The 27046-nt window shown below is 52.2% G+C and overlaps 11 protein-coding genes across 11 annotated transcripts; 6 read left to right on the top strand and 5 right to left on the bottom strand.

Moving 5' to 3' along the window:
* Positions 1–98: 98 nt before the first annotated feature.
* Positions 99–1507, top strand: PSV08DRAFT_409891 (pyridoxal phosphate-dependent transferase; the record flags this gene model as incomplete). Its single annotated transcript, XM_014227046.2, has 1 exon — positions 99–1507. The coding sequence occupies exon 1, from the start codon at positions 149–151 to the stop codon at positions 1505–1507; it is 1359 nt and encodes a 452-aa protein (XP_014082521.1). The 5' UTR covers positions 99–148.
* Positions 1508–2742: 1235 nt separating this feature from the next.
* On the top strand, positions 2743–3909 carry PSV08DRAFT_299514 (uncharacterized protein). Its single transcript, XM_014227047.1, has one exon. It carries the CDS (start codon positions 2807–2809, stop codon positions 3719–3721), a length of 915 nt encoding a protein of 304 aa, XP_014082522.1. The 5' UTR covers positions 2743–2806; the 3' UTR covers positions 3722–3909.
* On the bottom strand, positions 3869–4834 carry PSV08DRAFT_299503 (magnesium transporter). The gene is made up of 2 exons (XM_014227048.1): positions 4463–4834; positions 3869–4367 (listed from the first exon to the last, which is right to left on the bottom strand). Exons 1-2 carry the CDS (start codon positions 4516–4518, stop codon positions 4013–4015), a joined length of 411 nt encoding a protein of 136 aa, XP_014082523.1. The 5' UTR covers positions 4519–4834; the 3' UTR covers positions 3869–4012.
* A 398-nt stretch (positions 4835–5232) lies between these two features.
* Positions 5233–6591, top strand: PSV08DRAFT_247567 (uncharacterized protein; the record flags this gene model as incomplete). Its single annotated transcript, XM_014227049.2, has 1 exon — positions 5233–6591. One exon carries the CDS (start codon positions 5233–5235, stop codon positions 6589–6591), a length of 1359 nt encoding a protein of 452 aa, XP_014082524.2.
* Positions 6592–6740: 149 nt separating this feature from the next.
* Positions 6741–10041, bottom strand: PSV08DRAFT_390798 (glycoside hydrolase; the record flags this gene model as incomplete). The annotated part of the gene is made up of 5 exons (XM_014227050.2): positions 9882–10041; positions 9412–9791; positions 8959–9361; positions 8131–8908; positions 6741–8074 (listed from the first exon to the last, which is right to left on the bottom strand). Exons 1-5 carry the CDS (start codon positions 10014–10016, stop codon positions 6741–6743), a joined length of 3030 nt encoding a protein of 1009 aa, XP_014082525.1. The 5' UTR covers positions 10017–10041.
* A 7022-nt stretch (positions 10042–17063) lies between these two features.
* PSV08DRAFT_43021 (uncharacterized protein) lies at positions 17064–17911 on the bottom strand. Its single transcript, XM_014227052.2, has one exon. It carries the CDS (start codon positions 17802–17804, stop codon positions 17109–17111), a length of 696 nt encoding a protein of 231 aa, XP_014082527.2. The 5' UTR covers positions 17805–17911; the 3' UTR covers positions 17064–17108.
* Positions 17912–18101: 190 nt separating this feature from the next.
* PSV08DRAFT_202957 (HSP20-like chaperone) lies at positions 18102–19362 on the bottom strand. The gene is made up of 3 exons (XM_014227053.2): positions 19156–19362; positions 18562–19093; positions 18102–18510 (listed from the first exon to the last, which is right to left on the bottom strand). The coding sequence occupies exons 1-3, from the start codon at positions 19259–19261 to the stop codon at positions 18198–18200; spliced, it is 951 nt and encodes a 316-aa protein (XP_014082528.1). The 5' UTR covers positions 19262–19362; the 3' UTR covers positions 18102–18197.
* Positions 19363–19472: 110 nt separating this feature from the next.
* On the top strand, positions 19473–20388 carry PSV08DRAFT_43018 (uncharacterized protein). The gene is made up of 2 exons (XM_014227054.2): positions 19473–19759; positions 19828–20388. The coding sequence occupies exons 1-2, from the start codon at positions 19565–19567 to the stop codon at positions 19939–19941; spliced, it is 309 nt and encodes a 102-aa protein (XP_014082529.1). The 5' UTR covers positions 19473–19564; the 3' UTR covers positions 19942–20388.
* Positions 20389–21415: 1027 nt separating this feature from the next.
* PSV08DRAFT_299467 (ricin B lectin domain-containing protein) lies at positions 21416–22373 on the top strand. The gene is made up of 4 exons (XM_066092624.1): positions 21416–21606; positions 21681–21814; positions 21877–21967; positions 22025–22373. The coding sequence occupies exons 1-4, from the start codon at positions 21494–21496 to the stop codon at positions 22152–22154; spliced, it is 468 nt and encodes a 155-aa protein (XP_065949128.1). The 5' UTR covers positions 21416–21493; the 3' UTR covers positions 22155–22373.
* A 519-nt stretch (positions 22374–22892) lies between these two features.
* PSV08DRAFT_402015 (Pyruvate/Phosphoenolpyruvate kinase-like domain-containing protein) lies at positions 22893–23995 on the top strand (the record flags this gene model as incomplete). The annotated part of the gene is made up of 4 exons (XM_066093632.1): positions 22893–23151; positions 23218–23398; positions 23574–23754; positions 23971–23995. The coding sequence occupies exons 1-4, from the start codon at positions 22954–22956 to the stop codon at positions 23993–23995; spliced, it is 585 nt and encodes a 194-aa protein (XP_065949127.1). The 5' UTR covers positions 22893–22953.
* Positions 23996–24151: 156 nt separating this feature from the next.
* Positions 24152–26589, bottom strand: PSV08DRAFT_202954 (nucleophile aminohydrolase; the record flags this gene model as incomplete). The annotated part of the gene is made up of 4 exons (XM_014227058.1): positions 24152–24862; positions 24911–26107; positions 26160–26359; positions 26414–26589. 4 exons carry the CDS (start codon positions 26587–26589, stop codon positions 24606–24608), a joined length of 1830 nt encoding a protein of 609 aa, XP_014082533.1. The 3' UTR covers positions 24152–24605.
* Positions 26590–27046: the final 457 nt, after the last annotated feature.

Below are 27046 nucleotides of genomic sequence, written 5' to 3'. Positions count from 1 at the left end.
ACGGACCACCACCTGCTATCATGGCATGACTGCCGGCTTCGTTCCCGGACCACCTTTTCGATATCATAAAGGTGACTTGCCCCTTAAATCTTATAGATATTGTAGCGCCTACTAAAGAGCGAAACTATCTTGTCCGTAATCAGTCTCAATGGCATCCACGATCGATACTGCGAGGAGCGGACATGCAACCGTAAGCGGAGCACTCGAAGCCGCAAAACAACGTTTCGCAAAGAGAAACCCAGTAAGCTTGAAACTTCACGAAGAAGCAAGCAAAAGGCTACCAGGTGGCAACACACGAAGTGTACTTCACACAGCACCGTTTCCAATCTTTCTCAAAACTGGCAAAGGATACCAGGTCACATCGGAGGACGGACACACATACACGGACCTTGTCGGCGAATTCACGGCCGGCTTGTACGGTCATTCGCACCCGGTGATCCAATCAGCACTGATTGAAACAATCAATGGGGTCGGACTCAATCTGGGAGGTACTACTACGCTGGAAACAAGACATGCTGCGTTGATATGCGAGCGGTACAAGCTGGACCTCATCCGTTTCACAAATTCCGGAACAGAGGCGACCTTGCATGCTATCCAGGGCGCTCGTCGTTTTACTGGAAAGAAAAAGGTTGTCGTGTTCTCAGGCGGATACCACGGAGGGTGCTATCTCTTTCCCGATAACCGCCCCGCAGAGAACTGTGTCGACAAGGACGATTGGATCGTTGCCGAGTTCAATGACATTGAGGATGCGAAGAGGAAGATTGAAGAGTCTGAAGATGTTGCTGCGGTATTGGTCGAGGGCATGCAAGGTCGAGGACCATGTCTTGTCGGCACCCATGATTTCCTGCAGCAGGTCCAATCGTCGGCAAAGAAAGCCGGTGCCGTGTTCATTTTAGACGAGGTGCAAACAAGCCGCCTGTCACCGGGGGGACTACAGGAGCTCGAAAGTTTGACGCCTGACATTACCACTTTAGGTAAATTTCTGGGTGGCGGGATCACGTTCGGCGCCTTTGGAGGGCGAGCAGACGTCATGCGGGTTTACGATCCGCGAGAGAAGAATTCACTAGGACATTCGGGCACATTCAACAACAACACGCTCGGCATGACTGCAGGGTATACTGGCTTGGCGCAAGTGTACACGGCTGAAGTCAGTCGTGAATTCAACCTCATGGGCGATCGTTTCCGCCAGCGTCTCCAGCGTCTTTCACATGGTACGAAAATGACCGTCACTGGCCTGGGAACAATCCTGGGAATCCACTTCTTACACGACGGTAAAAAGGAACTGAGGAACTACCAGGATCGCCTCGAGGACAGAGACTTGAACATGCTGTTTTGGATTGAGATGATGGAAGACGGCTTCTGGATCTCGCAGCGCGGAAGCCTTGCAGTGATATTAGGAACACCCTGGGAAGAGCTTGAAAAGTTTGTTAACAGTGTTGAGAAATTTCTGCAGAGACACGCAAGTCTGTTGGAGGTACGGATGGTCGGGGAAGAGAGTAGGCTGTAATCAGACACGTACGCATATCTATCCAAGGTATTAGTGAAGCAGATATACGCAAGTGTGCAGCGGGATGCTGTGTTGTGTATGGTTGATCATACGATGGCAGTGCATGTTATTGGTCTTGTTCGCGAGCGCCCTGTAGCATGCACTGATAGTAGAACTGACCGCTATTCTGAGAGTTTGGCGGTACAGGATATGGCGGGTGACGCTGCAGCATTGGATTTTGGCCTGTTTCTGAGTGCTTCCTGCAATCTTGTTTCTGATAGACAGCCCGTCTCATGCTCAGCGTCGTTAGCATCTTTATTGACACGGAGCCAATGCTTGTCCCAACACCAAGACACTGCACGTAAAGAGGTTCAAATCCAGAGGTTGCGATTGGTGAAGCCAGGCGTCAAACCTACGGTAAGTACGACTCACTGCCGGGCGTCAGGGCCATAAGCTGAGCTCAGCCCGGCAGACCAACATCTACTCCTTCCCCACATTTATACGCATTGTGTGGAGTCGGGGCTCCGGGACCTAGACCCAGAATGCTGCTGGTAGCGAGTAAGCAACGGACGGCATGCCATGATAAAAGGCACAGAAAGCAGAGCAAAAGAAGCCGAGCCGTCGTGGCTGTTTCGAGGCTGCGTCACGGGGCACAGTGATAGGCACCAATCGCATTTCACAGCCCACGGCGAGCCAAGGCGCTAGCCAGACTAGGAACTAGGCCTGCTGGGCACGTAGACAGCAAGTCGTGTGCTCACATTGCGGTCTCGACTGGCCACACGACAAAAAAAACGCTCAGCTTGTTGGAATCAGCTGCTTGTGGTGCAATGTCTTCCCGAGCAATTGGTTTGTCCTGTAAGCCACGCACAAAATGCCTCCCATCCCTGGTAGGCGTTGGACCGGGGCCTGCGTAAGCCTTTATCGTCCTAAAGCAGTACCTTTAGCTAGTAGACGTTAGCGATCAGGGTCCAACTGACGGGGCATAGTGCTCCGAGAGGAGGGGGCAGTTCAAAAAATGCCATGGGTTGTCACGTTGGCGCGTAAACCCTTCTTGAAATCTGCATTCGACGTTGTATCAATTCAACGTCATTTTGAGCATTCCCGCAAGACACACCGCCCACCCCTGTAAACTTAACGCTAACTCAGCCTGTGGTACCGCAGAGTAGCACCTGCATGCTTGGAGGGGGGGATGGCGACCAAACGTAAAAAAAAGAAAAGCTTAAATAAAGCCGTGGTTGTTCCCCAGACGCCAATTGCTTTTCGTTTCCCTTCTTTCCCATCCGCCAGAAGAAAGGGTTCTCTGTCTCTCGACCGGCAAACATGCAGGACCTTGCACCAGATCTGAACGCATCCTTTCCGAGCATTGAAGCACAGCCAGCTACTATGCTCACCGAAACATACATGCATGGCCTCGCCGTCACCCTCGGCCTTCTCCTCTTCCCCGTCATCACCGCCTTCTACATTCACAAGGACTACCGTGACTTCCTGTCCCTAGGCCCCGGCGGCACTCCCGCAACACCCTTGGGATACCTCAAAATCAAGCTCCTCTCCATCATCTGCCTGCGGGATCCGCGGCGTCCCATTCCCATTCCACCACACTACCGTCCGCAGAGAGGCTACTTTGTCGAAGACGCACTGCCGCACCGCACCGGTCCCAAGCCAGAGATTCGCGGCATAGCTCCGCAGCGCCAGCAAACGCAGATTAGCACAAAGGAAATCTATGGAAAGCTCGTAATCAAGATCAAGGAGCTCGCGAGCGATCCCCGCAACAGGCTCACGGAGCGCACCAGTTGCTTCGAGAAGCACAGCACCGGCCTCTTCACCAGCATCCCCATTACCAGGACCTGCGGCGGCGAGATATGCCATGCACACCCGAGCGACGGGTCCATGCACCTGACGCTGCACCCGGCTGATGCAAACCTTATCATGGCTCACGGCTGGGGCGAGCGGCATCCGCTGGCGCGGGGCGGGTGGTGCAGGAAGTTTGTGCCTCGCGAGTTTATGCTCGTGTACGCGCCCAGAGACGACGACGAGGTCGAGATTGTGACCAAAATTATTGCAGCCAGTATCTGGTGGGTTAGCGGCATCAATGTCAGTGGGGACACCGAGGGTCCGAGAAGGAAGAGCGCAGACGTGGCGGCTATCGGTAGGGAGATGCAGGGAGACCAGTGCTGGACTTGTAGAATGAACACGTGTGGGCGTAACAATGTTGAACAAATGACGAGCGATGCTTGAGGGAGCGTGGAAGGTTGCTTCCGAGCGCTTGCGCAGGGACAGATTGATTGAATTGGGACGGGACTTTTTGGCGCGTTTAAGCATGGCGTCTGGGATTTATTGATCATCGGGTTATACAGTGTAAGACATACGGGCAAAGACTTGTTATTCAGAATGCTCGACCGTGTTTATTGTTATTGCCATTTTTGTATTGTAAACCTGTCTTACTGGTGAACCGGGCCTTTTTGTATCGGGATGCGTTGCTGGCCTTCCAGACACACGTCGTCCACAGTATATTCTTGTAGTCATATCCTACTTTCCACCTTGCCTCACCCATGTCTCGAATTCCTTCCTCTTTCCTTTGACATCCCAGAATCCCCTCCTGCCCTCACTATTTCCACCAATGCCTGCGTCCAGGCCGAGAAACGCATATGGGTCGCCCTCGCTCAAAACCTCCTCACCCTCTCTCGTGTAGTGACCCTCGCTTTGCTGCCCTTGTCGTGACATCTGACCCGCCCATTGTGCGTAGTGTATCGGTTTCAGCGGCGCAAAGGAAATGACGATGCCGAGTGAGAGGAGCAGGATGGAGGTGAGGAGCTCAAGCGAGATGTCGAGGGGCAAGGGTGTGTTTGTGAATGTTGCTGTATGTTCGTGGGTCGAGTAGACACTTGGCAGCGTCAGTGTATGTACGCAAATAGATGCAAATGATTGAATATATGTCTCTGGTTTTGTAGATGCGCAGGTGAGCTGTGTGCGACTTACGCATGTGTAAGCAAGAGCACGCCGATGCCATTCAGCGCTGTCCCTAGGATGGCCATTGTGAAGCTTCGTGGGGTTGTCCAACGCCCGTTGATATCAAGAGTGAGCGTAAGAGATGAAACGGAGCGGCTGTGTAGTTTCGACGGTCGAGGCGCTGCTGTTTGTACTGTGCAGGCAGAGATGGGGGCTGCGGGGTGGTGGAGGTAGGCTTCGGTGATGTTGAGGCGATGAGCTTCAGTTTTCCTCGGCGGACCCTGGCGGCCTAGGTAGTAGTACACAACCTACTATGACATTCACATGCTTTACTTTCGCCAACCATCAACACTCATCCTGCAACAAAGACAAGTGTATAAACTACAAAGTGTAACATTTGGTAACGCCCCAGTCGCCCTATGATGTCGTCCTGTCAATCCACGTGTCCGACTGTATCTGTCTACCTACGCCACATCAGGCTCCAGCGCAGAAATGGTACCAGTCAATAGTAGTAATTACAGGATCCAACATGGCATTCGTAGTAATCGGGCAGGAAAACTCCATAAGTGGTCGTGGCTGACCTCGGAGATGTGGGCGGTGACGCGATCTCCGACAACATGTCCGCATCGATGTCCGCATGGTTAAGCATAGCCGACTTTTTGCGGAAACAACGAAGGTATAATAAAGCAGCCAAATAATTCAGATTTCAATCATTTCCAAGAGCCTCATCCCTTCAGGTTTCTAAATAACTACCAGTCCACATTCATCGTATTATAAATTCTATCTCAGTTATCTCAAGCATGGCCAATTTACCACCTTCGAATTCTACAAAGTCCCTCGACATCCTGATAGTAGGCGCAGGAGTCGCTGGCCCAGTTCTAGCCCTCCTTCTGCAACGCTCCAACCCCAACCACAACATCACAATCATAGAACGCTGGCCCGGTCTCCGCACTGGTGGCCAGCAACTCGACCTCTCAGCTCAATGTATCCCCATCATGCGCCAACTTGGCCTACTCGAAGAACTTCGCCAGTACTGCGTCAACGAAACAGGAATGGAGCTCATCGACCTCCACGGGAAAAGCCTCATGCAATTCGGCGTCACAAAAGCTGGAGACAAAGGCGGCACCTTCGAACTCACCAACGAATTCGAATTCATGCGCGGCGACTTTGTAAAAATGATGTACACAGCCAGTCTCAAAGACCGCGAAACCCTAAACTCTCAGGGCCACACCCGCGGCAGTCTAACCTACCTCTTCAACACAACCCTCACTGCCATATCCCAAGACACCACCGCCCCAGACCTAGCAACTGCCACCTTCTCCACCGGCCAAACAACCCCCTACAACCTCATCGTCGCAGCCGACGGCCAAAACTCACGCACCCGCCGCCTCGTCTTCGGCGAAGCAGCCAACACAGCAGCCTACACCTCCCTCAACACGCACGCCGCCTTCTACCACATCCCCCGCTCCCCCCGCGAAACCAGCCTCGCACGCATGTACTTTAGCCCCGAAAACCGCCTCACCATGACGCGTTCCGGCGACCGCCCAGAAACGCAAGTGTATCTCATTCAACTGCAAAACGCACAGCGCACGCCTGTCCTCAAAGCAGCGCAAAAGTTGCCAGTGCGGGAGCAGAAAGAGGTGTGGGCGGATCTGTACCGCGATGCGGGATGGGAGTGTGAGCGGTTCACGCGGGAGCTGGATGGGGTAGATGATTTTTACGCGACGGAGATTGTGCAGGTCAAGATGCCGGGGAAGCAGTTGTATTCGGGTCGAGTGGTGTTGCTGGGCGATGCAGGGTACTGTCCTTCTCCTTTTACGGGCATGGGGACTACCCTGGCGCTGATTGGGGCGTATGTGCTTGTGGGTGAGTTGGGGAGGCACGGCAATGATGTGGGTGCGGCGCTTAGAGCGTACGAGGAGGAGATGAAACAGCCGGTTGAGGAGAATCAGGAGTTGGGGGCTTTGGTTAATGGGGGGAAGGGCATCTTTCCTCGGTCTGCGTGGGGGATTTGGACTCTTAATACTGTGCTATGGACTATGTCGGTGTTGAGATTGGACAAGTTGCTAGGGATGGTGGCTGGTTTCGTGCCAGAGGGAAAGGGTAGTAGTGGGTGGAAGCTGCCTAAATATCCTGGTATGAATATGGAGGCACTTTAGAGGAACTCAGTTACGCAGCTAGAATCATGTCTCATTTTTTGTAGCACTAGAAGCATGTAGACGGATCAAATAGATTTTCTTTGATTTTATAATCACAATGTCAAATTTTTTATTTAAAAAAATAAACAACTTGTCTCAGCAAGAGATATCTAATACGCTCCCTCCCTCTTCTCATACCCCTCACCCTCTACGACCCCAACATCCCCCAACCCACTCCAAATCTCGGCGTCAACCTCAACTTCCAGCCCTCCAATCTTCGTCGCTCCAGCATCCAATCCCCATAGAGACACGCCCAGATAGTTCGTCCCCTTGTAGTTCAAAATGCCCTCGGGAACAGGGAACTTGGTCTGGGGACCTACGTTGTTAACGTATTTGCCATACTGCCATCCATTAACGTAGAGTTGCACGCGGTAGGCAGGGACGCTGCTTCCAGCAGATGAAGACGTAGCGTTGGTAAAGGTAAAGCTGAGAGGCACGTCGTATCCAGAAGGAACATCGAGTTCGAACTCTGTAGCGAAGAAGCCGATACCGGGCGCGCTGATGCCATCGGCGACGGGACCAGCGGAGGGCTTCCAGTCGAGATTTGATGCAGAGAGAGCACCTGGCAGATGAAGACCTTGTCTCTCTACAAACAAACCGCCTTCGTTGAGCGGGCCGCGCGAGATATCGCGGTAGTCTTCTCCGCCGAGGTTACCAGTGAGCTTCCAGGTCACGTCCGCAGCGTCGTGGCCTGAGAGCGTGTAGTCGAGGATACCACGTGGGTTCTTCATTGTTTCGGTGCCAATGGTCCAGTTTTCGTCGAGACCCTGGTTGTCGATTACAACGGTGATGGTGTATTTTGTTCCGGCGGTTAGCTTGGGGAGTGTAAAGGTCGAGTTGCCGTTCATAGCGGCGTCGTAGCCGCGCCAGGATCCGAGGAACTGTGTGCCGATCCAGGCGGAGGATCCGAATGCTGAGCCGCCTTGGGTTGTGAGTTGCAGGGTTGTCTCATCACCGGTGGCTGTAAAGGTGCCGCGGTAGAGGAGGGTGCCGGTGTGGTAGCCGTAGTCGGAGCTGTACAGCGAGACGGGGGTGGTCAGTCGACGGAGGGAATTGTATGTCTTCTTAAGGTCTGCGACCGTCCACTTGCTGTCGTCATATCCGGGCTGGATCTCGGGAAGAGAGTCGATGTACTTCCACTCAAGTTCGCTCAGCTTGGGAATGCTGATGTTGGGCTTGGGAAGATCAATAGTCGCAGTGACAGTACCCGCCTTGGAAGTTTCAAAAGAAACATCGTTGCCGTTGAAAGTCAACTTGGAAAGGCCAGCCGGGGCGCCGCCAATGATTTCAATAGGGGTTGTAGCATTCACATCGCCGGTCAGGCCAAGGGCGTCGCCCGTGACCTTGGCCGTACGCATCAAATAGCCTGCCTTGAGAATGACAGGGTTTGAAGCATCGTGAGGTGCCTGATCAATCGACCAGTAGTTGAAAGCCTCATAACGGTCTTTGAAAACTGTTAGTGAAAATTTCAAATATGTTCGCTTTCGCTAAGAAACTTACCAAGCATGTAGATGTAAATGGAGTTCTCAGTGCCCAACTTGACAACCTTTCTTGTAGCGTCAGCTTGGAAGCTCAGCAGTGTGTGACCGCGAGTGGCTACGCTCTTGACATCGCCTTCAAGAACCTCAAGCCCAGTAGCCTCAACAGAAAGCTCATGAGTTTCTCCCGGTCCACCATATACAATCAGAACAGTCTTGTCGTCGTACTTGTGCCAGGTAAAGATCTCAGCAGTCGAATACGCAATGTTTGTACCGCCAATGTCGTAGTCGGCAACATGGACCTTTGCATCGCGCCCGTTCAATGTAAGCGAAGTACCGTTCAGCTGCGGCACAGTTATGTTTCCAAAAGCTTGCGTCGAAATCTTGAGCTGGTAGCTCGTAGTCGCCAGCGAATTATACTTGGCATGCCTCAAGAAGTAGAAACTAGTCGTGTTGCCGTGCGCAGGAGTAACGCTGAGATCACTCGTGGTAGTCCATGCAGAGGTCGAGGCAGCACCGCGCGAAGCAGTCAGGTATGCAGGACTGACTTTCCAAAAGTTGGCCTGGAGCTTGAGCTCAGAGTACTTTTCACGCTTGACTTGGCGGTCTTCTTCAATCGGCGCGGCATAGTCGTACGATGTGTAGCCTCCTGGATGGCCCAGGTTTCCCCAGTTGGTACCGCCAAAGGTCATGTATAGGTTCAGAATAGTGACACCGAAGCTGTAAAGCTGCTTGTAGAAAACGCGGTTGAATTCTGCTCCGACTAGGATTCCGCACTTGTCGAAACCTGGACCGCCCCACTGCGAATTGTCAGATAACGCTGGTAATATTTTAAGGCTTGCACACTCACTGGGTCAAAGCTGCCAGCCTGGAACTCAACGATTGAGTAAGGGGTAGTCGGACTTTGCTGCTGGTGCAGTTGTTGCCAGTTTGTTGGCAGATTGTTGTCAGGCCATGTGGTCGGATTCGCACAATCGAAACCAAGAGGGTATCCGTCATGTCCATAGATATCGACTGCAGCAGGAGTACCAGGAGCATTATTTCCCTTTGGAGATGCGTCGTTGCTGATAAGCGGTACAACGATGCTGGCATTACGAATCTGATCCTCGACATAGGTCATGTAGACTGGATCGGGGAACGGCTTGATTGCACTGGTTGCTTGCGTGTACTCGTTCTCCGGCTGAACTAGAATGATTGGTCCTCCATTGGTGATTTGAGCTTTGGCAATTGTGGCGCCAATATTCTTCATGTAGCTGGACAAGATTAGTATCAAATGTCACGAATGCTTCGATAGTCCACATACTTGTCCGTCGCCGCCAAATAGTCCGGTGCACGAGTTCTCAGCGTGCCGTTGATACGCTGGATCCACCCAGGAAAGCCTCCACCAGAAACTTCGGCATTGATATAAGGGCCCGGTCTGGCAAGAAGGTAGATACCCGCTTCTTGCGCCGCATCGAAAAATGGCTGGAGGCTGAACACACCCTCTTCACGGTAAACACCCGGCTTGCCTTCTAGTAGCGCCCAGTCGACATAAAAGGACACGCCATTGAATCCAAGCGCCTTAATCTTCTGGAAGATATCAAGGTGCAAATCTGGAACCGGCAGTCTGTACGGATGGACTTCGCCCGAGTACAAGAAGATGCGCTCTCCATTAACAAACAGCGAGTCTTTATCCCAGGTGACCTATTTGTAAAAAAAAAAAAAGTCAGCATCTCCCAATGACCTATACACACACCCAACCTTTCAATATTCTTGTTTCAAAAAAAAACTTACAATATCCTGCAACGGCCCTCTCTTATACGGCTTAATAAAGTCCGTCGGCGACGTATACGCGATTGCCCTCGCTGCACCCTCTACAGCAAGACATCCCAGCGTAACCGCACTCCCAAGCCCAGCAAACCCTTTCATCCTTTTCTGGCTCGGTATTTGCCTACCCAACAGTCAAGGAAGTCAAAGTAAAAAAAAAAGAACCGCGTAGGTCTGCGCAAAACCAGCCCCCAGTAACAAGACGGTAGGGAGACAAAAAAAAACAAGAAAGGGAAATCCCTCCCAGTATTAATATACTAAACTCAAATTCAATTACATCTTTGTTATTCGGATCTATGAACTATTCCGCACCAACGGACCGACGCGGCATTGTACACGGCTGAGAGGCGCCGTTCCTTTTTTTTTTTTTCGGGGCGTGATTGTTCCCGTACACCTTACATGTACATATGTCAGGGGCCCCAAAAGAGCGGCACAATGACACCATGGTACATGACGTTCCATCGCGCGACTGACTTACCCACCCACCCCGGTCTCTTTTCCCCGCTTCGCCCTGGTCGTACGAATTCCAACGGCGGCTCAGAGCTTAGAACGCAATTGAATCGTAACCTCCTGCTTTCGCCCATTTTTTTTTTAATTCTTGTCAAGGTTGATACAAGTAATGCAACAGGTAATTATACTCGGGATTGCAAAACCCAGTTGCAATAGCAGAAATGTTGAATTAAAAATATCCATCCATATACCTAGTCCATCAATAATCCTTCTCCCCTCCCCTACCCCCCGTCTGGTCTATCACTTACCGGAACAAGAAAAATCCCAAATACCCAACCCCCCCCCAACCCCATATTTACCCTTCCTTTCTGCCACCTCCCCGCCGCCTCCTCCGCCTCAAAAATTTCCCACCAATATACTTACATCGCAAACCCTCAGGCTTACCTACTTACTTAACATTATTTCCCGCTGCCAAACGGGCAAGTTCCACCCCCGATGCACGGTCCCCTGTCCCCCGCTTTTTGGCGCAAGCTTGAACACAACCAAAAGGCTTGAATAGCCGGAGGTAGGGGGGGGGACGGGAATGTTGCGGTAAGTAAAGGTACCCCCCCCCCCCCTTCCTCTCCGTTTTCCATTTCAGGCAGGGTATCCGACCTGCGTCCAAGTAAAGTGTCGGAATCCCCCCAAAAAAAGGTTACAGATTTGGAGAGACAGAGAGAGAGAGAGAGGGAGATGTTTTGCGCGATATGACGTCGGTTTATTACTATGGGTTAATACATAACAAAGTCAAGCGATTAAGACATACTATACTTTACCTCGGTTAACGAATTTTTTTTTTATTTTTGGCAAAGTGGGAGCAAAGGAAATACTAGGTTTCTATGCTTTTTTTGCGCGTTTATCTAGCTAGTCCCCGCTCCCCAAAACAAAAGGGAGTAGGGAATGCGGCGGGCTGTCCGGGGGTATATATAAATGGAACGTTTCTCGTGGAGAAAGTAAAAAAAAAAAAAATAACGGCGCGAATTATGGAAAACAAAAAACGTATCAAAACTAATTTGCCTTGACAGAATGTCTTTGCTTCTTCTCTCTCTCTCTCTCTCTGATGCTTGCCAGAAAAATTCAAATGAATTTCCGTCCTGCCCTCCCCTAAAACATGAAGGTGGAGAAGACATGTATGCGCACACCGTTCCGAATGCGCTTCAAACTAGCTCTCTGAAAAAAAAACCCCCCACTCATCCATCTAACCTCGGAGAGATGATTTAAAATGCGATCAAACGATTGTCGGGAAAGAGAGCAAAACAGAAGAAAAATGAAAAGATCAAAGTTGCGTCGTATCACATGTGTGTATCTTGTTTCTCCAAATCAAAAACACTAGATATGTGCATCCCATGGTCTCGACCAAAATGAAAAGAAAGGGGGGATTCCACAATGACGGAATTATGTCGCTTGGGAGAAGAAGAAGAAGAAGAAGAAGAAGAAGTTTATATACAATGAAAAAGAGCAATGTCCCCCCCCCCCCCCCACCCGGTAAATGCCGAAGCATTTACTGGGAGACCCGATGGTTGAATATCCAACGCCAATTTCCATCTCCCGGATGCGTCCATGTCGTCTCTTTGTGCAGCTCTATGACTGCTGATATTGGTAAGTGGGGACAGAACCACTTGGTGGGTAAAACGTTGGGTTGGCATTGTTGCCATCATAAGTAGATACCTCGACGCCTATTGTCCAGTTGGGCGTCGTGTCGTAAAGTGCTGCATCGCCCAACATGAGCGTGCCAAAAGCAGTAGAATTGTTGAATGTTTGTGCGCCTCCCGCTTCTATAGCTGCTCTAGCGGCATTCATATTCCCTGGTGGTAAGGACCAGCCAGTATATGTAGCCTCTATGGGGATGGGCGTTGGGTGTGTGAAATGATTCGGGCCAGGCTCAAACCCGCCCCTTGCTGTCGACATGTTGGTCGTGGGAACAGAACTGCTTACGTACGGGTATGTAGTAGTTGGTTGCGAGGGGTGTCCTCGGTATTGGGGTGTAGAGTCTGGTTGGTAAACATGAGGGTTCGTTTGGGGACCATAGGTGGGAGTCTGTGTCGTTGGAGGTGTTTGGAGTCCTTGCTGATTTACAGGGGTAAAGGCGTTTGTGACTGTATCGCGTTGATTCGGTATATTATCAAATGTGCCTTCCTTCTCAGGTTTGACAGCAGCAGACGTGCGCGGCGACGTCTGCTCGGCAGAATCGTCATCGTGCGATAGCCTGGTGTCGGCCAAGTCAATGTCCCTGGTAGACCAGTTACTGTAGTCGTCGACTGTCTTGCCAAATTGCTTGTGCATCCTCTCAAAGAGTTGCGCGTAGTCTTTCAGTCCGCCCCCACCAACGCCATCACTATTGTTGCTCTTGGGAGAGTCACTGACTGAACCTCCACAGTCCCTGTACTTTTTCTTTTCGCGCCGATAGTACCGTTGCCACTCAGCCAGTTCACAGAGCCATGAGCGAGCCATCTTGAAGCGTTTAAGGATACGGAACAGGAAGCCGTTTGCAATGTCGTGAGCTCGGGGCTCGAGGCGTGATGAAAGCATGCTGTCAGGGTCCATGTTGGGAAAGTAGTGACAGTAAATGGCTATCACTGTTAGTAGAACGCTAGCAAAACTGAGGCGCAAAAAAAGAAAAAAAAGAAAAACTTACTGCATATACCAACAGCGAAGCAAGCAAATGCCACCGTAGGCGTCTGCACCGAGTCGCTGTGAACTCTAGTAGTCCCGATGGTATGTAGCAATTGGGTAAAGTCGCTACATGCCCGTGCGCAGTCCTTGGCTTGGTTGATCCAATACTCGGGGTCAGGAGGAGGTTCGTCAATGAGTGGTTCGTCTAGCGGGCCGCGAGGGTGTGTCAAAGTCCATGGCGACGTGGGCATGTATTCTCTGTACAGCCAAACAAAGCAAAGCGTGTACATGGCATGTATCGAAACATACTTTCCAGGGTTGTTGTAGATGCGGTCCTCGGTATTCTCCGCAGTCAATTGGAGATGGTCAGGCAGGTCACGCTTCAACTGCTTGAGCTTGTCTTCGAGTTTCTTGAACGTCGTGGTTGAATGCCATGGTGCGTTCTTGCCCTCTTGCCTGTTCGTTTGTTAGCCCCGCTAATGGATAGTCGGAAGATGCAATGCCCTACCGCCGTCCACTATTACACGACCACCGAACCACTTCGCCAAAAACAATAACGACCTTGATGTACCACGTGAGTTCGGCCTCGTGCTCACCAATCTCCCACTTTCCTCCATCTAACTGAGAAGCTCGATCCCCATTCTGCTCATTGCGGTGTTGTCGAGCAAGTGCGTCCCACTCTGCTCTCCGCTTGGCATATGCGACATCATCCTCGCCGAGCAGTCTTGTCCGCGCTTTGCGACCATAGTTGAATGCGCCATCACTACAGACCAGCTGGGTCCTTTGAAAGTGCTCAGGCCCCAGCATTGGCGGTCGGTCTTCTCCCCAGCTGAGATATGAGTCCATGAGGCAACAGCTCCAAAAGGTGCGGCGTTGAGTCTCGCGGAGAATGAATTGGTCCTTTTCAGAGAGCCGGCTCTCGCCTTCTCTTAATGGAGCCGGCTGGCCCTTCTGGTCGACATCGAGATGCGGATATCCGAGGACAATTGCACACCTAATGGCAGTTCCAATTTTGATCCAGCCCTCTCGGCCTTGCAGTGCCGTCCATTCGTAGTAGCCCAGCATGAGAAGTGTTTGGATCTTCTCTAGGGTTGGGGTGCCAAAGATTTCGGCACCCATCTGCGTGCGCGTGGCCTGGGCATAGAACTCGGCAGTCCTGATGGGGTCATTTTCGGTCTGCTGGACAAGCTTGTCATGGAAGCGGGCTGTGTGGGTAAGAAAGGCCAGGAGTAAAGGTGGGTATGGCTGGTGGAGCTGAGATTGTGTTTGTGTCTTGGCATCAGCGGAGTTGGCCAGAGGCTGTAGCTGCTGCACGGCACTCAAAAAGGTTCTCTTGTGCAAAAAGGGGAAATCAATGGAGAAGTGTTTTTCGTAAATGTCAAACTGGGTGGGGTGAGTAAGGATACAGGTGAGGGATGGCGGCGCGCATTTACCAGCTCTTCCCAGACCTGGGCAGTGAGGATAGGCGACTGAAGGGCATCTTCATAGGTGCCGAGGCCGTCTATTGGACGCTGTGCGCCAGGCGTCGTGGTGGCTAGAAGCTTGCGACGCTTCTTTGGCGGGGCCTGGTGGCAAGTCAGCACTAGGAGCGTCTTGTACATGGACGGGCAGGTCGTCGAGGCTTCAGCTACCATGACTTACTTACATCAAAGTCTGCGGTGCTGTCGCGTCGCGGGGGCGCCGAAGTGGTTGCGACAGCAGCGTGGTCCCAGATGCAGTCGCGCTTGGTGTTTGCGCAGGCCTTGCACGTGGTACCTTGACCAGCGTTTTCGCACTTGGTCTTACTTCGGCGACATCTGGCACATGCAATTTGTGAGCGCATGCCTCTTTTCGCGGAGGGTTCAGCACTACCGCTGGTGGCATCAAGGGGGCCTGGAGTTTGCTGTGGAGATGCCTTGACGGTGGATGGGGAACGCTGGGGTAAGGGCGAGTGTTGCTGCTGCTGCTGCTGTTGATGATGATGGTGAGGCTGTTGGTGTTGGTGTTGGTGGTGCTGGTGCTGGTTGGCGGGCGGCGATTGTAGCGGGCGGCGATTGTAGCGGACGGAGTGGTTGATGGTGTGCGTAAACAGGCAGTGCAGTTAGCCGCGGTGCATTCTCACCAGTCATGAGAGGAGGCAATGCGCGGCAGCAGGGCAAACTGGGGGTGGTCGGGGGGGGAGCAGTGAGCGGCCTGGTAATGCGTCGTCGGAACAAGCTTTTTGGGGGATGGTGGAGGTAGCCGTGGGTTGAAGGTCGAGTCCTGGTGAGGCTGGCTGGCGGGGTGGTGGACAGCTAGGGGCGGCGCAGACGCGTTGCTAGTCGCCTGGTCGTCGTCTGTCGCTGGCGCTGCTGGTGCTGGTGCTGTCGCCGGCGCTGGCTAGCCGGGGGAGCAATTGTGCACAGCGCGCGCGGGCCGGACAAGGCCAGATGCAGGGCTGCTGGGGGAGGGGGCAGATCGCAGAGGAAGCGAAGACGATCAGGGCCAGACGGCAGCAAAGGCGCAGGTGCGAGGGTGCAGAGTCGGGGCGTGCTGGAGGACTCGAGCGTGCAGTGCAGCTGGTGAATGGGGCAGCGTGTGCGGGACAGGACAGGACAGTCTGGCGTCGGATCGTGGGGTTCCAGAGAAGTGGTGGTGGATGCTGGGCTGGTGGATGCTGGGCTGGTGGATGCTGCTGGGCTGGTCATGGAGCTGCGGGCCTGACGGGTATTCAATTCATCGGCGCTGATTGCCCTATCGACGGGGCGCGGGCAACGGGGCAACTTGGCGTCGCCCGTCCTTTAAGCGATGCCTCCCGCCCACCGTACCGTCCGCCCAAGTCATCGTCGTCGTCTGCCGCGCTGCCGTAAGACGTTATGCTTGTCATGCTTGCCGCTACGTCATGCCCCAGCCAGCACACGGCCTGGCCGTCGCCGACTTGCACTTGCACTTGCACTTGCACTTGGACGGCGGCCCGCCGAGGAGCCATGCACCGATCGCAGCCGTCGTCGCAGCCCGTGTCGCGGTCGCGGTCGCGGTCGCTGGCTGTCGCTGTGTGTCGCTGTCTGCCTTCTGTCGGGCTGCTCGTGCTGGCCGTCGCATTGGCTCGACACGTGGGCTGGCCTCGGACCTTCACATGACATGAGCCTCTCGGCCCTGTCTTCCCCATTGAGCGCCCTGCGCATGCTCCACACCTACACAGCGACGGGCCTGGGCATGCTATGGACACGGCACTTGCTATGTATGTACACAACCACAGACAGCATCGCCGCTCATCAGGCTGCCGTTGCGTCTGACAGACAGGCAGGCAGCCTGATGAGCTGTCGCCCAAGCCCTTCCGCGGAACGGGGGGCATAGCAATCCATTGCCCCGTGTGGCCATGGCCGGGCCTCGCATGACGGCGTGTGGAAGAGACGCTGCACTGCACAGCACTGCACACGGGGGCGTGGTGTGGCGCCAAGCATTCCACCCTGCCCATCCAGTCTACTATGTAGCACGAGCAAGCCCATCATCAGCTCGCCGGGTGGTGTCAGTACTTTACTTACTTCCACCATGCGCGGGGAACGTTTGCGCCCCTCGTCGCTGCCGCTTGGCGGGCCATGTCGTGCATACGCATGCGTCCGCACCCTCAGCCTGGCCGCGGTGAGATTCTGCGCTGCCCATGCTGCTGCCACACATGCCTGCGCTGCTGCATCGCGCCCAATCCGGCTGTCCACCTGCCCTCCTCGCCGCTTACCGCGACTGTCGACAGAGGTGACGCCTGTGCCTCTCGCCCGTCCGAGGCCTCGCGACATAACCACACCTGCATAGCGCGCTGATACGGCCGCCATATGCAGTGCCACACACGAGTGGAGAGGATTGCGTGATTATTCTTCCAATCGCCATTCCCCGACCTACGCTACTTGTCTAGATGCGCCCACCCGCCCACGTGTTCCCGTTCCCACCTCGCGCCTGCTTTCGGAATCCCTCAGCCTCGCCCCTCTTACCACTTTTCAACCGCCGGCCTAAGGTCAATCTCCCACGTAAAGTTGGTCTTGGGCTGCGTGTGCAACCACCAGTAATCATTTGCAATCTGCACATCGCCCTCCCATTAGCCTTGGATTGCCCGCTTTCCACTTTGCCCGCAAGAAACAATCAAACATGTACAAGTAAAAAGGGCAGACGGTGTACACTTACCGCATCCGCACTCAACTTGGCCTCCGCAGGCATGTCCTTGAGCCACTCCTTGGTCCTCGGAATGTCAATCACTCCATCAATAATCGCATGCGCAACATGCACCCCCTGCGGGCCAAACTCGCGTGCCAGGCTCTGACTGAGCGCCCTCAGCGCCCACTTGCCTGTCGAGAAAGATGCCATTTGCGCATTGCTCTTGACCGATGCTGTGGCCCCTGTGAAGATGAGCGACGGTGGGTGCTCTGACTGCTGCTGCACACCCTTAAGCAGCAGCGGCAGGAACGACTGGCTGAACAGAATCCCCCCCATTGCGCTAACCCCCAGGCTGGCCTGGAAAACATCCGCCCCAATCTCCAGGAACGGTTTCCGAAGAAACCCACCAGACGCATTGAAAATGGCCGCTGCCGCCCCCACATCTGCTCCGAATTCTTCCTTGATCTTCGCAACTGCATTCCCCAGGCTGCCCGCGTCTGACACGTCAGTGCTGATGCCAATCGCCCTACCTCCCTTGGAGTTTATTTCGTGTGCCAGGCCTTCGTAGTTCTCCGCCTTGCGCGCAAGCAGCACTACCGGATACTTGGCCGAGAACTTGCGGGCTATCGATGCCCCAGTTCCGGGCCCGACGCCGGCAACAACTGCAATCAGTCTCGAGGTCATGATGCGTGATGTGATGTGGCTGGAAAACGACAATGTGATCTTGGGAACAACAAGAGAGCCAAAAAAAACAAGACGGTTTTATGTATTGTTTACGATTCACTATGACGAGCTCACAATTACCCTCTTATAACAACAACCAGAGGTAGTCCGAGGTATATGTTTACTAACCCTCCAGTGGCATCATATCGCTCTCGGATTGCATAAACGCCGAATCATGGAGGGCAAGGTACGTCATGATTACTAAGCACATAGTTGTCCGATATGCACATTCATCTACACAAACACATGGAGGCTTGGCTAAAACCTTAATCATCATAACTTCGTGCTTGTAAATGCCATCTATGCTTTTGTTATGCTAACCATGTCCTCGTCACGAGCACTGCCGCCATGTTCCTAGGCCCTCCCGGCCCTGCCGACCTGTATCATCTCACCAGTAGGTTTCTCGTCACTCCTCAACACTGGCCAGCTCGCTCCGTCAGCCTTGACAAGAGTCATCTCAAGCTTGGTCCCCAGGATCCGGAACTTGCTCTCTTCCGGTTTGATCGTCGAGAACAGGGGAAACTCGGTTTGGTAGCGCTTACTGTCGCTCGTAGGCAGGTCAAGTTTCACACTTGACGGCTGGAACTCAACGCTTGCAGTGGCCTTGTCAATCTTCTTGAGGTAGAGCGAGGCGACCACCAAAGTCGCCGTTTGGTAGTAGTCGTGTCTGCCACATTGTCAGCAGCCATCCTGGAGCACTATCAAAAACCATACTCACCGGACTGTATCCAGCTTCTCCTCACCCTCCTTCTTCTTGCCACTGCCAACAAACAAATGTCTGTCCTTTGTCTTACAGCCCTCGATATTCATAAACTGGTCAAATTCCAACACTCTCCTCTTGCAACAACTCCATCCCTTGCTGCCTTCATGGAAGATGGGCGCACCAGGATGATGTACACAGCTCTCCCCTTGTCTATCGCCTCCCTTGTGCACAGCACCGCACCCTTTCCTCCTGCATGCCATCCCCTCCTTCACCGCTATGCTTGGGTCGTCGTCTTCGGACTCTGGGGGTGGGGCAGGCGAGGCTGTGGGCTTGGGCGCAGCTTGTGCAGTAGGTACTCGGGGCGCGGGCGGTGGAAGAGACTCGTCGAGCGATCCTAGATTGACTGGTGTGCCATTGGGTACATCGGGAGCCTCAACTGGCTCGGGCGCAGGCGTGTCGTCTACATCGGAATGCTTGCCCTTTGTGCAAGGCTCGATTGCGAGGAACTCATCAAACGTCAGGACGCGAGGTTTGCAGCATTTCCAGCCTAGATCACCATGAATCAGTCCATCTGGCCCAATTCAAAGCCATCGCCTCATGCTGACCTACCTTTCTGCCCCTCGTGGAAGACTGGTGGGCCTGGGTGGTAGACGCACTCTTCGTTTTCGTCCTCGTATGTCTTGCCGCACCCTTTGTGAACGCACTTTTTCGCCATGTTAAAGATTCTCAGAATTGCACAAAACCGAATGTGTACTGGACGTCGAGGGCGTGCTCTTTACGTTGGTGTCGTGAACCCCAGATGTTCACCTCACGCGTCGGAATATTCTGGAACGTTGCACATCCATCATGTCATAGGCTGGGGTCCAAGCGCGGACCTTGCTTCTGGTAGGGTACACGAGGCGTCCCCGTTTGGTGCTCGGCCAAGGCGCAACCAAACTTTGCATCTCTTCTATCTGGGGCCTGACGACTGTTGCTGGATGCTTCTCGGCTGCTTTGCTTCGCGCCGCAGCCGCCCGCCATGTTGCGCGCTACCTCTCGCTTACTCGCCTGCCGCATCACCTTCTTCACCCGAACCCCATGCAGCCTTTGCGACGATGCAAAAGCTGTTGTCCATAATGTAAAGGCAAAGCGGCCGCTCGAGTACCATGAGATCAATGTCATGGAACAGGGCCAGGACAAGTGGAAAGGCTTATACGAGTTTGATACCCCAGTGGTAAGCCAACCTGGACAATCTCTGTCTATATATATGCTTTCCTGAAGAGTACCTGAATGTTCGACTAGATCCACATCGACAAGGCTGGATCTCAGGAAACTTCGGCATCGTCGCTTAAGCTCATGCATCGCTTCAAGGAAGAAGACGTGATGAAGCTGATGGATCAGGCCGAGCGAGCTTGAGGCTGCACGCCCACAACCTAATTATTGCGAGACACTGTCTGCTCCCTTTTCAGTCTCTCCCAATATCATCAAAAGTTCATTTCTCCCAGTCAATACCACGTGAACTTCTTGATGCAGCCATTACACAGATCACGAGACTCGCTTGTAGTGTAGCGGTGAGGCGTATAGTGGAGAACATACAATCCTCAGACAGCCTCACCACTCCTCATCCTATATAATCTCGCATTTCATCGGCATAATCGGTTGAACGGGATTGAACACGAACAAAGAAAACATACATGCATGTTTTGCATGCGCTCTTTTCCTTTGGCGTTGTTCAATGAGTGCATCAAGCCGACGTTGCGACAGCACTGGAAACCATCAAAGAGCAAGGAAAACATTAACAATTTTAGTCATTCGACCAAACAAGATTCATGCTAGAATAGACCACGGGTAATTAAACATGCAACTCGATGTACACAGCAAAGAACAAAAGGTGTTATGGTAGGGTCTGTGGCCGCCCAAACAGATCGGTATTAAAGCCACTAGTGTGCATACATCTCATGTCTGCCAGGACGAACACTCCTCTTGATGATGACCAACAAGGAAAAGCAAATTGATGCTCATGTGGACGTTCCTATACTCAATCCCGTACCATCCAATCAGGCTGCTCGACTGTCCATTCTTTACAAATATTTTCCTTCCCCGCTGATCCCTTTGAACAAGAACGGTAAATGGGCTTGCAGCCACCAGCTAGACGAACGGTGTAATAGTTGGTTTCTCACGCTAGTTGCATTCAGATGCATGCATCTGCATCAATGAAGCGACCATCCTCTCTACCACTGGGATCATTACGGAGCATTTGATGCTACCTGATAGTGTCTTTTAGGCATTTTGTATTCATGGAATACTCTTTTAATTGCAGATACAATTCAAGATTCATTTTCCCCTTTGCCTGGGCAGTCATTGGGTAAGGCCAAAAGCATATCGTATTATCTAGGTACAAGTAATTGCATACATGTGTATGCACCTTATGTTAGTACACAGGAAAAGCAAACACGAAAGGCCCGGGCCGACCCCGCATGATCATGCTCCACCATTCCCCCACACCCGCTCTACCAGCATCTACTCTCGAATTAGTTCAATCACCTACTAATCGTGATATTCATATGCCTTGGAGAATTCACATCAATCTCTTCTAACGAGACCAAACTCAAGTTTGCACGAGAGCCCCCTTGAAATGAGATATGGGGAGCAATTAGTATGCGGCAGCATACCCACTCCCCTCACATAACGCCCATCGAGTGTGAGAAAAAGCAGATGCATATTGCATACATGTGCATACCTTGCATACGTATACATCTAATGTTGGAGTCATGTGTCTAGATTCAATTGGCCATGGCAATCTTCATACCGAAGCAGAGGTTTTTCTGTGTCCAAATCGTCTATATAAACCCCTTCGATCTGCCTCCTTGGAGTCAACCATCACACTCAAGCCTCTAATTCATCTACACAGACCACTCCACTTCCACTCACCCAATACCCAATCTTTCCAACAACAACCTCCTTCACCATGTCTGACTACACCGGCCCTGGAATCTACACCATTTCTCCTTTCCACGCCCCCGACATGGAACTCGATATCTGGAAAGGTGAAAAGAAGGAAGGCACCCAAGTCAAGCTCTAGTACAACATCCCTTTTCCATATCCATCCTTTTTTTCCCTGTCTTTCGAAAACTTTCTGACTAACAGGTTAACAGCAAGAAAGCCCCAACTGCGGCAAACCATCAATTCCAAATTGTCTATGCTGGAGGCGCCGGCGGTAACCCTGAGAAGGGCGACCGCGAGTACTTCATCATCCCCGTCAACTCTGGTCTCTACGTCACTGCTCATGGTACTAAGAAGGCAATCTACTGGCAGCAACTAGAAAGTGATGAACTGACACAAAGCCCATAGACACGAGCAAGGTAGTCACGACCCAGCTCCTTCCCCCCAAGGATGCCGCAATCCGCTGGAAGCTTCAGCACGCCGGAAATGGCGCCTATTAGTGAGTGTCTCATTCTTTTTCTCTTTCGGATTCGGAGTTGCGCTAATCGCGATACAGCATCAACCACGTGGATGGCAAGAAGCAGCTCAACGTCCGTGGCAGTGGCAAAGATGAAGGAACAGAAGTCATCACTTACGGAATGGCGACAACTCCCAACTGCCAGTTCATCCTCAGGGCGGCAGCATAAAGACGGTATCAAGGCTACGCTATTGCTGATTACTAGTATCTAGAGAGCCTTGAGTCATCAGTAACGTAGTGTTGTTGTGCTGTGCGGCACTGCACTGTACTACCCGCTGGTTGAGAGAACCGACTTCTAGGTCGGGAGACTCTTCAAAACTCTTCCGTCACTGAGCTTATGTAGTCACTTTGCGATATCTGGATAAATAGCAACCGAACAAGTCACTCGAATTGCCTCTCATGCACTACCTTTTTGATGCACGATACAGTCATAATGCGATTACTTGTCCCCAACATCTGCACACCACACACGAATGCTTCTGATAAGCTATTGTCTAGACTTGAACTTGTCTATCGACTAGCGCTCCAATTTTTCTCATGTGTATGCAAATACCCCGACAACCATTACGTGCGCGTTACGCACTCCAGCAAGCCGCTTCTTATACATGTGCAGTGTAACGTTACAGCCGGAGATTGATTTTGGGGAACTGGCTCTTGCCGACGTTTCGCTCTTCGACTAGTTATACTTTGTTTCTCCACATTTCTCTCCAAGGTGCCTGGATTAATGGAGACTCTGAACCGCTAGACTCGTGTGCTTTCAATAGACAGCGACATGATCAATACCAATCTCAACCAATTATACATCACCCTGAAACAAGCTTCTGAACCCTAGCCATCAGCCACCTTCCGGATTACCTATCTGGTCTCCCCACGGAGCCGCATCCTTCTACCGCGGTGTGGGGGTAATATGTGGGGAAGCACGCTCCACCACCGTGCTACCCCTCCTACGTATACTAGTACGCACAGCTATGACGATGCTACACTCTCTCCGCCGAGTAACTCTACCACGCCTACTACTCGCAAAACAAGTCCCGATCAATCTCAATCCCGCCTCACACAAGCCCAACGTCACATTTCTCTCACTCAGAAAAATGAACACCCTCCAGGAAGCAAGCAGAATCTACAAGGCCCTTCAGAAACCCGGTCCGACATTCGGAGGATGGCAGGTCTGTTTCCACCAAGCAACAGACCCTCAAACACCACTAATGAATGTATACTGAAGAAGAATGCAGATGCTCCCAGGCACTAACCTCGCCCGCTCAATTGCCCGCTCAGGCGTCGACTGGATCTGCGTCGACACAGAACACGGCAACATATCCGACAGCGAAATGCACGAAGCCGTAACCGCCATTGCGCTCACAGGCGTAAGTCCGCTGGTGCGAATAGCTTCCAACGAGGCGTGGATGGTGAAGCGTAAGTTCCTTTGTCCACCCCTCACCCTCAACTGCTCGACTTCCTCCCCCCCCCCCAAAAAAAAACACTTCCAAAGAAGATACAAGAAAAAAACCACCAGCAGTAGAATATCTTTTACTTTTGAATGTTAATTTACATAATAATAACCCAAAAAAAATAACAATAAAATACGTAGGCGCCCTCGACTCCGGAGCTCACGGCATAATCGTCCCCCTAATCTACACCGTCGACGACGCAAAACGCCTCGTGTCGTCCGCCAAATTCCCTCCCCAAGGTACCCGCGGCTTCGGATCCCCTTTGCCAACCCAGTGTTTTGGAAACGAAGCAATGTCGTATTACTTGCAACATGCGAATTCGTCAGTCCCCCCCCCCCCCCCCATCATCCAAACAACAACAACAACAACAACCACCTTGACACCAAATAACTTTTTTTTTCTTCTTCTTCTTCTTCTTCTTTCAAAAATCGCTAACGCCAAGCCCCCCCCAACTCAGAACCCTCATAACAATAGTCCAAATCGAAACCCGCCCCGCTCTCGACCATGTCCGCGAAATCGCTGCGTTACCCGGTGTAGACGTCCTGCTCATCGGGCCCTTTGATCTCGCCAATAACATTGGGCATCCCATTCTCACGGGCCAAATCGCGCCAGAGCTCGCGGCCGCGATTGACAAGATTAAAGAGGCGGCGCATGCAGAGGGCAAGAAAGTGGCCATTTATTGTAACTCGGGCGAGGATGCGAGGAGGTATGCGCAGAGGGGGTTCGACATGATGAGTGTTTTGACCGATCAGATTGGCATTACGGGTGCGTTTCAGGCGAGTCTGAAGGTGGCGAGTGGCGAGGTTGACGCGAGTGCTGGCGATGGGAGGGTCAAGGGGTATGATGGGAGGTGAGGAATACGAAACTTTGGTCATGACGGTATATTTCGACTGTTGCATGTTTTTGAATGTTTTGAGGAGATTTCAAAAGGACCGCTGAATGCAACGGGTCTAATGTACATTTTCTTTCTTCGCCTTGGCTTTCTGGAAGAACAGCAAGAGGGGAATCTATTCCTACGCACGCATTTCCAGACCACAGTGGAATGCTTTAACCTTTCATGTTCGTACAGAAAAATGCCATTCCATCAGTAGGGTCGGCTATAGGGATTTGGGAAAGGGGAGGCAAAGTAGGCAGACAGGTAAGATAGGTTCCGGGCTTCTTTCGTAAAACTACTACACTTGTCGACGAGATGCAGATTTGGCTTTCTTGTTACGCCTCATGGATATCATGCGGCCGCCCTGGGCAACTTGGCCGTTGCCGTTGCTGCGTGACATTGAGCAGGCTGGGTGTTCATCCGAAGCGGACATGGAAGCCATGACGAATGAGTCGGTATTGTGTCCGTAATACAGCAACACGCCGGTGCGCACTTTCTTGACACCTAGAATGCCAATAGCTCCGGCAGAATTACTGTGTCTGACACTTGGATGACCTGGGTATTATTAGCATAATCAAAGCAGCACTCTGGAAAGCCACTTACCCATAAACTCATTCTCGATCATGGCTTTCAAAGCTTCATCTTCGGTGACCTCGATGTACTCTCCGCCACGACCCTTCTTCACACTCTGGTAGAGTCGCTCGGCACAAACCGTAGCTGCCATAGTTGTCGCCATATGCTCACCAGTCCCGCTAGTAACAGTCGCCACACATATCTGTTCGGGGTCGTTTGGATCAGCGGGAATGACTGCAGTGCCTACTCCGACGAGAGCTGCAGGGCCGACACGCCCACGATACTTCATACCAATACCCCCAGAAGAAGCACCACAAGCTATGTTGCCCCAACCGTCTATCGCAATGGCTCCAACAGTGTCAGTGATGTGATCTTCCTCGGGTTGTTGAGGACCTGGTCTGGGTAGAACTGGCCGAGTTGGGCTGGTCTCTGTAGTCTTGCTGTCCATAGTCTTAAGCAGGTCAGACTCCGCTGTTTCTTCGTGAGATTTTATTGAAGAATGGACCTTCGCTGTCTTAGCGCTGAATCCAGAATCGGAATCATCGCTCGAACCATCACCCCAAGCCTTGCGTGAAAAGGCCCCATGTATTTCTTCCTGTGGGCTGGTATCCATGGCACTATTGTAACCCAAGTCAGGACCCACATGAGTATCTCTGCAGTGACTTAGGGTAGGCACCGTCTGCGTGCTATTGATGAAAGCATTTCGAGAAGGATTGTCAATCAACGATGTTTGTTCAGACAATTCCGGGGTATTGATCTGATCGTCACTGTTCCAAGAACCCGAAGATCGTTTTGATAGAGGCAGAGAATCAGACTGGTTACTTTCAGCTTGGTCATACATTGTGTCGTCCGAAGATAGGGGAGAGTGTGATTGCGAGAGGAATGTGCAGGCTGCTAGCAAGTTCTGAGTGTGCTGTTCGCGCATCCGTTGCCGTTCAGCCTCATCTTCTGATTCGAGTTTCTCCCTGATCTTCCAGCACGACGGGTGTATGCCGCTCTTCTTCGATTTGCGTTCGGCGGATCTCAAATCCGAGAGCCATCGCATCCAGCGGTCTTTGGCAGCTGGTGAGATTAGTGCATCGTGCGGCAGAATCGGCATACCCATTTCGATGGCGAAATCGGTAGCGCCTTGGGAGACCAGAAGGTTTGGAGGGACTCGGCGCAGTGTAAGCGGATCCATGGTATGGTCGTGAACCATACGTGCTAGAGATATGGGATTCTTGATTTCTGTCAAGAATCGTCAATAATGAGCAACATGCCTTCATCTCCAATAACTTACGAGCCACGGCACCAACGGCCCCGCTACGTCCATAATGATCCACGATGGAGGCATCGCATTCCACAACACCGTCCATGGCAAGGTTGCTTCCGTACCCAGCATTGGTAATCTCTCTGTCTTCAAGCGTCTTGATGGCAATCTCAACAGCGTCTAATGCAGAGCCCCCGTTCTTGAGAATAAGCATGGCGATTTGTGCGGCACTAAAGAAGATGAGCAAAAGTTTAGTAAGACTTTACAATGCCAGGAATACCTACTCGTTGCATGCCTCTAGGTGTATCCTCTCGTTTTGGTGGCTGTGGTACCCAGCCCCAGCATGGACATAGATGCAGCATATGTTGTCGTGGGGCGGACTACGCGCCGCTTTGCGTGCTTGTGTATCGACATGGGGCACTCCATCTACAGGCGCAAATTGATGACCAGGAACCGACATGCCTTTGTGCGCCGAAAAGCACCGGCGTATATGTCGAAAGTGAGGGGCGAAAGTATCCAGCGTACGGCACAACTGCCACCGGGTGCTCTTTGAACGAAGCCGAATATGTGAATGTACAAGCCGTGTTTGCGTTGAGCACGTGCCCGGCGCAAGCTGGTGTAGTGACCTTCAATTGTTGGAAATCGTAAGGAGGAGCAGGTTTCAAGCGGCCATGCAAGATGGTGACGGCCTCAGAATCAATGATGAAATAGATAGGGTATGGAAATAGCACAGGTTGACTGAGAGAGAGAAAAGAGAAGAGTAAGAAGGGAAAATAAATTAAGAAATCGAGGCGACGGTGAAGGGACTGCTCGGCACGGGCTAGTGGAGAAATGAGAGTCGGAGAGAGATGCTCGGCGAGCGCTGTAGGGCTACGGTCAGTGAAGGAGGAGAGGTTAGCAGTACGTAGGCAATGTCA

Source organism: Bipolaris maydis, assembly GCF_028858645.1.
Source record: "Bipolaris maydis strain C4 unplaced genomic scaffold PSV08scaffold_7, whole genome shotgun sequence".
In the NCBI taxonomy this organism is placed as follows: domain Eukaryota; kingdom Fungi; phylum Ascomycota; class Dothideomycetes; order Pleosporales; family Pleosporaceae; genus Bipolaris; species Bipolaris maydis.
This window is presented reverse-complemented; position numbering and strand designations above follow the sequence as displayed.